Source organism: Zootoca vivipara, chromosome 16 (assembly GCF_963506605.1).
Source record: "Zootoca vivipara chromosome 16, rZooViv1.1, whole genome shotgun sequence".
Lineage (NCBI taxonomy): Eukaryota > Metazoa > Chordata > Lepidosauria > Squamata > Lacertidae > Zootoca > Zootoca vivipara.
The window spans coordinates 20,372,360-20,384,083 of NC_083291.1; the positions used below are offsets into that span (position 1 = coordinate 20,372,360).

The 11,724-nt window shown below is 40.9% G+C and overlaps 1 protein-coding gene across 1 annotated transcript; it reads right to left on the reverse strand.

Moving 5' to 3' along the window:
* Positions 1-8,151: 8,151 nt before the first annotated feature.
* On the reverse strand, positions 8,152-9,096 carry LOC118075264 (olfactory receptor 6V1-like). Its single transcript, XM_035097167.1, has one exon. It carries the CDS (start codon positions 9,094-9,096, stop codon positions 8,152-8,154), a length of 945 nt encoding a protein of 314 aa, XP_034953058.1.
* Between the last annotated feature and the right edge of the window lie 2,628 nt (positions 9,097-11,724).

Here is an 11,724-nt window from a genome sequence, read left to right on the forward strand (position 1 = left end):
TGCTATGGTCCATGGGGTCACGAAGAGTCGGACACGACTATATGACTAAACAACAACATAAACTTTTTAGACATAGTCAAATGTTCATAGAAACAACTTCCATGTTGGGATTCTCAGGGTGCACGATGTGACTGTCCAACATCACATTGCCTGTCAAACACTGACAGATATTTAAACAAAAGATATCTGTATCTAATAAAGCTAGTAATTATACACATGTTCAAACACTCTTCATTGTCTCAGTGTCAGTTTCTGTTCCCATGGGGGAGGCATGGCTTAATTACTAGTCTCCTTTTAAAAATTATTCTTATACAGTAATGATATAAGGCAGATGGGAAAGATACAAGGATACCACAGTAATTACAGCTCTCCCCACTTCTTAGGAATTGACATAAGGGCAATGATATTGATATAACACTAAAGTGCTGTTTGAAATCTTTGGTTTGATTCCATTTCAGCTAGTTGAAGAAAAGCCACACCTTAGCAGAGTTAAAGGGGTTTAATGTGGCAGCAACCTAAACTGGTCCTGGTGAAGAGATTAATATGGCTCTACATGCATTGGGTTTTCTGTAATAAGCTTTATTTCCTATCTGTCACCCACTTCTGTTTTGAGTCCCATTCTGCTACATTTGGTAAACTGTGGGGTAAGAAACAAACTAAACCCCTGTGTAGGAAACACTGAAGTGAAACCAAAAACTGGGCAACACATGAACCAAAATTCAAACGAACAGAATGTATTTACAACATATGTAATATCAAAAACAAGACTAGAACCCGAACATATCTAATACAATCCACATGAAAACAAATCCTATAGGTCTCTGAAAGTCCCTGTTGATATGAATGGAACCAAATGGCAGAAAGTCATTCAATAAGAAACAAGCTGAAAAGCTTTGTATTGCAAAGTTCCAAAATACCGGTAGCTAAAGTAGTCAGCGAACTTGTCGTATTCCAAAGTTCCAAAGTAGCTGAATTAGTCAACAAACTTGTCGGACAGTGTTTCCGGAATGTCACACTGTTTCGTGAGAACTACTTCAGCGCAGAAACAGAAAATTGACAGTGTCTGTCACTGTGGGGTAACAGATTTTTAGGAAGGGATAGCAGCATGCTATCCTAAACTGGTCCTGATGAAAAACGTACTTTCGCTCTGCATGCATTATTGGGTTTTCTATAGAATTGTAGAGTTGGAAGGGACCACGAGGGTTATCTAGTCCAACCCCCTGCAAGGCAGGAATCTTTTTGCCCAACATGGGGCTCAAACCTACAACCCTGAGATTAAAAGACTCATATTCTACTGACCGAGCAATAGGCTCTGTCTTAATAGGCTGTAATAAGCTTCGTTTTCTATCTGCCACCCAGATATATCTTGGGCTAATAAACAGAAACCAACCAATTCCTAACTTGCGGGTGTCAGATTTTTAGAGAGGCTTAGTAGCACACCATTTAAAGGAGAATGGTGGCAGACCAAATATGGTGGAGCAACCATGTTCATAGGACATGACACACTCTCTTTGGTGCCATGGAGCCACACTCCTGACACAAGTTTTGATGATGCCTAGATGGGGCTAGAGCAGGTTTGGGGCAACCTCATAGCCAGTTTGACTGCACCATTGCCAAACCCTTGCTCCAGGGGGTCAGCAAACTTTTTCAGCAGGGGGCCGGTCCATTGTCCCTCAGACCTTGTGGGGGGCCGGACTATATTTTGTGGGGGGGGGGGGAATGAACAAATTCCTATGCCCCACAAATAACCCAGAGATGCATTTTAAATAAAAGGACACATTCTACTCATGTAAAAACACGCTGATTCCCAGACCGTCCGCGGGCCGGATTTAGAAGGCGATTGGGCTGGATCCGGCCCCCAGGCCTTAGTTTGCCTACCCATGCCTTGCTTCTACTGGTGCACCATGTGACCCTGACATTGCTGTTACCCCATCCAGGTGAACAGCAGCAAAGGGCAGCTCTGCGGCTCTTTCCCTTCATGGATGCCAGTACTGCTCACATCATCTCTGACCATCGACCATGCTGGAGGGAATGGTTGGGAGGGCCACAGGTGTTCTTAATTTTGATGGCAAGGATCTGAATTCCTTGTCTGCGTAACTAATTCTTCAGATAAGAAAAACAGTGCAGGCAAGACGCTCAATGGGAAAACAAGAAAGCTAAGGGGAAACTTCTGCCCGGTTCGAAAATTACGTGTAACACAGGAAATCTTGTTATAAAATCTCAGCTTCTGTTTTGCCTATGAAAAGCAGCTGCAGAGAGGGGCAGTGATTTGCAGTAGAGAAGCAGTGACTGTGATTTGTGGAGGGCTGTCTTAATCTATCCCCACCTTACTGCCTTTTTCGCTGAAACTCCCGCTATCCAGATCCCAGATGTAAAACTTTTTGGCCTTACCTTCATCATATCTCATATGCTTTTCAATCAGTTGTGCTGAGAGGGTTTGGGACCACAACCTGGACCCCTTTCTCTTCCTGTAGTTTCATCAGCAGAAATATTCTTCTTTCCACAGCAGCAGCCACACATTTCTTATTACTCTTACTTTCGCCTTATATCCAGTGTGCAAAAGAGGAGCTTCCTTCCTCGTTCCCCAGCTTTTCCTGCCCTCCCTTGAGAACCCCCAGAAGAACTGCTAAGCTACTTCAAAGTTCCTTGTAATAAGCAACGAAGCCAAAAAGTTATTGAGAGACCCAGTTTTTCAGCCAGTGGGGATTGTGCTCTACCTTCATTCAAAAAATAAGTAAATCTGAGCTTGGGTTGGCCTCCTGACTCCTGCTAATTTGGATAAAAATGCCTATTTTTGTGTACCTTGGTTGTTGTTTTTAAGCTTGAAATGAATGAACAGCCTCCTCAAGTGAAAAACTGTTTTTATTAAACATTCACTCTTTTAAAAATTATTTTTAAAAAAATCTTTATTAGAAACTGATAATCAGTTTACATAAAACATGAAATGCACACCAAGATTTTCAATAAAAAAATCAGGAGTTAAAAACAAGTTGACCCCAAAAAATAACTCAAGTATACATAAAATCAGCAGTTCAAAATATACATTATTTTAAAAAGAGAAATTGCCTTATTTGTTTACGGGCATTCCTGATTTACTGGCAGGGTGTTTACACATCTTCCTGTTAGTCATTAATTTGTGCCACACTTTTCAATCTTCCATTTTTAACAAGTAGATTTGTTTTGATTCATTCATTTTTAAATTGAGGTGTGCCCAACGATGTCATGGGAAGAATCAATCTTGGTTTCTGTCTATTACAGTAGCTTCTGAGGAAATAGCAAAACAAAACAAAAATATTCCAGAGTTTTCATCAATATTGACCAATTTCTACTGATATATAGTGTCCATTTAATCCTTGGGACACATGAAATGTATTTACATTGTTTATTACTTATGTCACTTATTGTTTAGTGCCTCTGTTATGTATAGCTTTCATATTGGTTATTGGGCACTTAGTCCTGTACTGTTTTGTAATTTCATTGATGCATTGGTTGTTACACATATTTGCATTACACTATAACACATTGTCTTGGGGGTTTTAGTCATCCATTTTGTAAGTATCACATTATTAATTTTGTATTATAATCTTTAAATTTATTGGTCTGTGATAACAACAACAACAACAACAACAACAACAATTTATTTCTTCCCCAGCCACTCTGGGCGGCTTTCAACAGAACATTAAAAACACAATAAAACTTCAAACATTAAAAACTTCCCTAATCAGGGCTGCCTTTGGATAGTTGTTTATTTCCTTGACATCTGATGGGAGGGCATTCCACAGGGTGGGCGCCACCACCGAGAAGGCCATCTGCCTGGTTTGATTACTTTGCTTGTGTTACTGAGGGATCTGTCACTCTGATTTTGCTATAATTATTTCAAGTCACATACAGTAAATTACAAATGCATTCAGAATTTAAAATTGTCTTCCTAGTCCTATCCAGGCAGTCTAAAGAACATGTGAGGGCATGTTGATCCCCTCATTTTTTCTTCCCCCTGCCTGCAGAGCATTTCCTATCAGAAGAAGGGGGAGTGCTGCCACCTGTACACCAACGGGACAAAGCACAAACCCTCCACCGTCCTGAGAAAAACCCTGGATCTCGACCTCAATCTTATTTTATTTTATTCTTTGGTAGATTTACCAAAGTCTTTGGTAGATTTATCAAAGTAAAGAAAAACACACGCCAATAAACAAATTTTTAGAAAGGGGCAAGATTAGACGTGGACCCACAAAGTATTAGTATTAGTATTAATAATAATAATAACAAATTTTTATTTGTGTGTATATGTATATGTGTGTGTGTGTGTGTGTGTGCATACACACACACACACACACACACACATATATATATATGCACATACATATATACACATACACACATATTATTTTGCATATATTTCCAAACATCTTATTGCATTCATTCATTCATATCTTATACAATTTTTTTAGACTTCCCTCTGCCACGCCTGATGATTTCCCCTCTTCGTCACTTAATCTTATATTTCATTATCTTCACTATTACTTATAATAGTCCATAATTAAATGTCCTTCTTAAGTTTTCCCTGCAATATTTCATATAGTCCTCCTTACAGAACTTCTTGTAGTCCTACTAGTGTAATCTGTTGTTCACAGCTGTCTTTCAAATAGTTCCCAAATTTACTCCAATCCTCTAAGAACCTCTGGTCCCGTCGGTTTCGAATTCTTCCTGTCATCTTCTCCAATTCTGCATAGTCCATTAGTTTATTCTGCCACTCCTCTTTTGTTGGAAATTTTTCTTGCTTCCATTTCTATGCCATTAATACACTTGCTGCTGTCGTTGTATTAATAAACAATGTATTATCCTGTCTATTAATGTCTTCACCTACAATGCCCAATAAAAATGCTTCGGTTTTTTGTTTGTTTTTTACAAATGTATATTTCAACATTTTTTTCATTTCATTGTATATCATTTCCCAAAAGCCTTTCACTCTCTTACATTCCCACCACATATGATAAAATGATCCTTCTTTTTCCTTACATTTCCAACATTTATTACTTATTTTATACATTTTAGCTAATTTCAGTGGTGTAATGTACCATCTATACATCATTTCCATCATATTTTCTTTCAGAGCATTACAAGCTGTAAATTTTTTCTCTTCTTTACACAATTTTTCCCAACCTTTTAACTGTATATTATACCCCAAATCCTTGGCCCAATGTATCATAACCGACTTTACCTCTTCATCTTTCAAATGCCATTCCAACAGCAATTTAGACATTTTCAAAGGTATTTTACAATGATTGTTTAATATTTCACTTTCATATTTTGATTTGTTATAATCAAATTCCTTTTCTTTCAAATTTTATTTACTATACATTTTATTGATCTGGCGATAGTGCAACCAATCATTTACATATTCTTTAACCTCCTCATAAGGTTTTATTTTCCACTTATTTCCTTTCTTTCTCACTAATTTTTCATATGTAACCCAGTTTTCACTCATATTTTTTCCCCACACTCATAACTTCCAAATGTGATTCATGGGCGTAGCCAAGATTGGGGGCGGGCGCAGAACCGAGCCATCTACAATGTGATTGGTCAGTTAGTTAAGTATTATTTTTTATTTACTTGATTAAGGGAGGCAGCTGTGCCCCCCCCCCCGGCTATGCCCATGTTCCCTTATGTGAAATGATGTACCAGGAATTGCAGCCCCTCCAAAGGTAAAGGACCCCTGACAGTTAAGTCCAGTCGCAAACGACTCTAGGATTGCGGCGCTCATCTTGCTTTACTGATCGAGGGAGCCGACGTTTGTCCACAGACAGTTTTTCCAGGTCATGTGCCCAGCATGACTAAGCCGCTTCTGGCAAAACCAGAGCAGCACACAGAAATGCTGTTTACATTCCCACCGGAGTGGTACCTATTTATCTACTTGCACTTTGATGTGCTTTCGAACTGCTACGGTAGGTTGGCATGAGCAGAGACTGAGCAATGGGAGCTCACCCCGTCGCAGGGATTCGAACTGCCAACTTTCTGATTGGCAAGCCCTAGGCTCTGTGGTTTAGACCACATGTCCCGATGATGGAATAGGATGCCCCTTTTTTCATTGGAGAAATGTTGGGAAGGTATGCGTGCAACACTGGGAAGCCAGGTCAGGAATACAGCCCTGCCTGCACCATCTGGTACTGCTATACATTATATATTTTAATCATCTGATTCATTTTGCTTGCCAGAATGTGCTTTTTACAGGACAGACCAGTGAATTACTGTCTGATTGGCAGCCATAGCGCCACATGTCCATATTTCAGCCTAAAAATGGCTTGCTTGCTGTCCCCACCTCCCCAAGCTAGGCTAGTGTAGTTTATCATTTAGTTTGTTATTAATCTGCTCAATAGTGACTACCTTGGGCCTGGATGCTGTGCTGGAATGACGACAACAAGCCCAGAATTCTCCAGCGGGTGTCACCAGTATTTCAAAAGGTTGCCATTAGCTCAGATGTGCCTGGTGAAATTATTTTTAAAAGGGACCAACCGAGATCAATTAAGAAAATGTCATAAAGTCCTTCTGGGTCTCATTAAAAAGTTTGTCTATTAAAACAAAATGGTAATTGCAAATTAAGGGCTCGATTTGGATAAGTACCAAGTCTCTGTAGTCCTCACTGAATTGGCAACTGCTAAGCTGCTCCACTTCCAGGATGAAGTATGGAAGGCTCCAGGGTCTTGTTTAGAGCAATTGAAGTTGAAGTCTACAAATGGTACATTAAACCACTAGCTCTTCCTCTTCTCCCAGTATGGCTGTTGTCGGGGGAGCCTCAATCTCAACCAAAAAACTTCTACATCAAATATGTCAAATAAATCAAATGAATCAAATAAATCGATTAAATCCAATATGTACATCCTTCTTCTGTAAACCGACTTCCACTTGTCTTCCTCCCAGGCGAATACACTCATACCTTTTTACACTGCTTCACTTAATTTCCAAATTTTGATCTATATGGAATATTAAAAGTAAATCCAAGTTTTTATCATAGGGCACTGCCATTAAATTTTTCCCAATTTTGAATAATTTTTTTTATTACTGCTCCCTCTAATGGCATTTGTTAATTTAGCTAATTCCACATAACTTAATAATTTTTCTTGCCATTCTCCAATTTTGGGGGTTTCCTATTTTTTCCAATATTTAGCAAGTAGAATTCTTGCTGCTGCTACTGCGTATAAAAAGATTTTTTCATCCTGTTTATTTATATCTTCCCTCACCATCCCTAATAGAAAAGACTCTGAGCTCTTTTTTATATTATACTTACATTTTTTTTAATTCTTCCAATAAGTCATTCCAAAATATTTTTACTTTGTCGCAGTGCCACCATATATGTATAAATGTCCCCACTTCTTTTTTACATCTCCAGCAGAGTTTGCCTTTTGTCTTGTACATTTTGTGGATTTTCACTGGCGTCAGATACCACTTATAAAACATATTTATCATATTCTCCCTGATTCCCTCAACACAACATGGTCTAACCTTCCTGCAAGCAAACAGAAATCCCAACCAGTTGTTTCCCAGTGTGCTTCAATTTTTTTAAAAATCATTCTGACTGGCAAGAGTGGCTGGGGAAACCCAGCCAGATGGGTGGGGTATAAATATTAAAATTATTATTATTATAAGACCAGAAACCCCCAAGGTGTGCATTTTTAGCAAGGGGCTCTCTATTGGAAGCCCAGAAAAGACTACAAAGTCTAGACTCATCCAGCCTTTATTGACAAAATTTAGATAATAAAAATAATAAAAGATTTTAAAAAGTCTATATAAAAGACAAAACAGGATTTTTATGTGATGAAGTTGGTCTGTGTGCCAAAGATGGCATTCGGTACAACAGGCTAAAAATCTTAAAAGAATCAAATATCCATAGGCCAGTTGACTATCCCCAGAGGTGTAGAGAGATTCTGAAAGCTGTCACCATCTCTGCTAACTGCTATAAGCCCTGATAGCTACAATGAATTTCCATATACATCTGAACATCAGTTGCTGAGGAGGACAATCAATAATGGTCAGCAGTTTCATGCTCTCTTTTTGTGTGTCCAGAGAATCCTTACTGGATGCTGTTAAATACTTTGCTAGACCAGATGGACCTTAGTCTGAATCAGAAATGCAGTCCTTTTTAATGATTCCCACCAATCACAGTTTTGTTCTCTGTAAACCTCTTAAATTCCCCAACCAGTCACTGAAGACCTCCTTGACTTTCTGATTCCTCAAAGTGAAGATGAAGGGACTTAGGAATGGGGTCACTACAGACGTCAAGAGGGCTACCATTTTGTTCATATCTGTGGAGTAGCTCTTGCCAGGCCTCACGTAGATGAAGATAGCAGTGCCATAGCCGATGCCCACCACAACAAGATGTGAGGTGCAGGTGGAGAAGGTCTTCTGCCGACCAGTGTCAGAGGGGATCCTCAGGACGGTGGAGATGATTGCAACGTAGGAGGCTATTATCACAACAAAAGAGCTTAAGACAAACAGAATCGCAAGGAGGAAGTCTCCAAGCTCAATGAGGCGGGTGTCTGAGCAGGAGAGTTTGAGCAAGGGTGCGTTGTCACAGAAGAAGTGGTCGATCTGATTAGAGCTGCAAAAGGATAGCAGGGACCTGAATATGGTTGGGGGAATCATGAAAAGAAAGGGAATCGCCCAGGATCCAAGGGCAAGCTGGATGCAAACTCTGCTGCTCAGGATGACAGAGTAATGCAGAGGGTGGCAAATGGCCACGTAGCGGTCAATTGACATTACAGCCAGCAGAAGGAAGGTTGTGGATCCCAGCGAAAAATAGAAGTAAAATTGAGCCAGGCACCCTCCAAAGGATATAGCGCTTCTTTCCACCATTAGGCCTGCCAACATTCTGGGGACCACAGTGGATGTGACCAGAGTCTCTGCCACAGAGAAATTACACAGGAAGAAATACATAGGTGTGTGAAGACGAGGATCCAGACAGGCCATTGTAACAATAGCAGTATTTCCACCTATCAAAACCAGGTAGAACGCCAGGCATGGTGCAAACAGAACATTCTGCAACCCCCTTGTGGTTGAGAAGCCTATCAGGATGAATTCTGCAGAGTGTGTTTGGTTTCTCATCACCCTGTTTCTTCAACTCTTCTCTCTGAAGGACAAGCAAAATATTCAGATTAGTCTTTGCTGGATAAAGGGAGGGGGGATGGTGGCATCTCTCCTCCCCCCCCCCCGCTTTCTCCTGGTGTGGGCCATTGTCACTTTGTCTCTGCATAATCATGCAGAACATATTGAGAGAACGAAAAGGGCAGTGGGGAGAACAAGCACATTATTAACCCCCAAAATAAGGGTAATCTGAAGATAAAACACTTGCGCAGACAGAGAACCAGAAACGTTAACATCATTCATAGGTAAGAAGACAATAACAAAGCTTTAGAGCAGGGGGTCATCATATGTTGCTGCACTATAATTCCTATAATCCCTGACTATTTGCCATGATGGTCGGGGCAACATGGGCTACTCTCTGTCCTAGTACTACTGAAGGAACAAAGAACCTCACTGCGATCAAGACAAAGTTGAAGATTTTCACGATGTCTATCATTTTTAGTTTTGATGCCCAGTTGTATCCCAAAGGGGTCAGAAAAAGGCTACCCTGTTAAGTTATATTGTTTAATTTACTGAAATGGGAATGGCTCTAACTACCGCACAATTGCGCTCATTTCACACGCTAGCAAGGTTATGCTTAAAATTCTACAAGGCAGGCTTAGGCAGTATGTGGACCGAGAACTCCCACCGGAATTAAGATTGCCGGAAGAAATATCAACAACCTCAGATATGCAGATGACACAACCTTGATGGCAGAAAGCGAGGAGGAATTAAAGAACCTTTTAATGAGGGTGAAAGAGGAGAGCGCAAAATATGGTCTGAAGCTCAACATCAAAAAAACCAAGATCATGGCCACTGGTCCCATCACCTCCTGGCAAATAGAAGGGGAAGAAATGGAGGCAGTGAGAGATTTTACTTTCTTGGGCTCCTTGATCACTGCAGATGGTGACAGCAGTCACGAAATTAAAAGACGCCTGCTTCTTGGGAGAAAAGCAATGACAAACCTAGACAGCATCTTAAAAAGCAGAGACATCACTTTGCCGACAAAGGTCCGTATAGTTAAAGCTATGGTTTTCCCAGTAGTGATGTATGGAAGTGAGAGCTGGACCATAAAGAAGGCTGATCGTCGAAGAATTGATGCTTTTGAATTATGGTGCTGGAGGAGACTCTTGAGAGTCCCATGGACTGCTAGAAGATCAAACCTATCCATTCTTAAGGAAATCAGCCCTGAGTGCTCCCTGGAAGGACAGATCGTGAAGCTGAGGCTCCAATACTTTGGCCACCTCATGAGAAGAGAAGAATCCTTGGAAAAGACGCTGATGTTGGGAAAGATTGAGGGCACTAGGAGAAGGGGACGTCAGAGGACAAGGTGGTTGGACAGTGTTCTCGAAGCTACGAACATGAGTTTGACCAAACTGCGGGAGGCAGTGCAAGACAGGAGTGCCTGGCGTGCTATGGTCCATGGGGTCACGAAGAGTCGGACATGACTAAACGACTAAACAACAACAACAACAACAACATTGATGATTGTTGCTAACATGGGGATTTTCCATGAGGCTGAAAGCCGGGGCAAGCACTTTTGAGTTCTTGCTAAATCAATGATTAACTGCTCGTTGTTTCTCTGGTAGCTAACATGTGAGTGGTGTAACCTTAGATCATGTGATAAAGGTATTGAGTTGCTTCTGAGTCATTTTAAACTCAGCGAAGATGTAAAATAAGCTCCCCGGAAGGGAGAGCAAACCACCTGGGGGCTGGAATGTAGGCTGTGAAGAAGGAGACCTTTGCTTATAGGTCAGTTTGGATGATTTCATATTTTGTAAGATGATGAGCCTGGCTAGACAGTGTGCCTGGGTTCACACTTGCCTGGCAGGCTTCTATCCCAACTTCCCTTTTAGAATCAAGAACCACCAAACTAGAAGGGAGCCACCCGCTCCCCACCAAAAGCACACTGTGATTTATTTGCCGGCACATTTGAACCCTGCCAAAGAGGCTCTCAACGCAGCTTAGAAAAATCAGTTTTTCAGTGGTCCCTCTCCTCAGGCTCACAATCTAAAAAGGCACGACACACAAGGAAAGAATGAATGGGAGGGAGGAGGGAAAAGCAAGCTCAGGCACAAGCCTTTGAGTTACGGTTCTGAAAGGTATAGCCAGTGTCAGTGGTGGTTCTGGCTTTCTTGTCCTTGATAAAGAACAGTCCCTCTGTCTGCTGACTAACCATAACCATATTTTAAATAGCTCAGGAGGGCTACACTCATTCGTTACCCAACACTTTCTTTTTAACCAATTATCTTTTAAATGCCTCCCCCCTGAGCACTCCATAGCAGGTCCCCTCTTAGTTCTTTCTGCTCCATCCCTCTTATCATCTTCCCTCACCCCATAGTACTTTCTCCTTTCTTCCCTCTCTGCATCCCATATCACATTTTTGTTCCCAAATTCACAAGTCTTTCTCTACCTTCTCTTTCCACATTCCACAGTTCTCTTTGCTCTCCATTTGAATGTAAGAAAGGACTTTTTTTAATCAGATGTTTCATCTAGACCAGCCTGCTGTTTCCAACACTGGCCAGTCAAATGTCTCGGAATAAGGAAGATCACAAGCTAGGGATAGACAAATCACCCAATTTCCACTTCATGACATTTTAGAATGTGCTC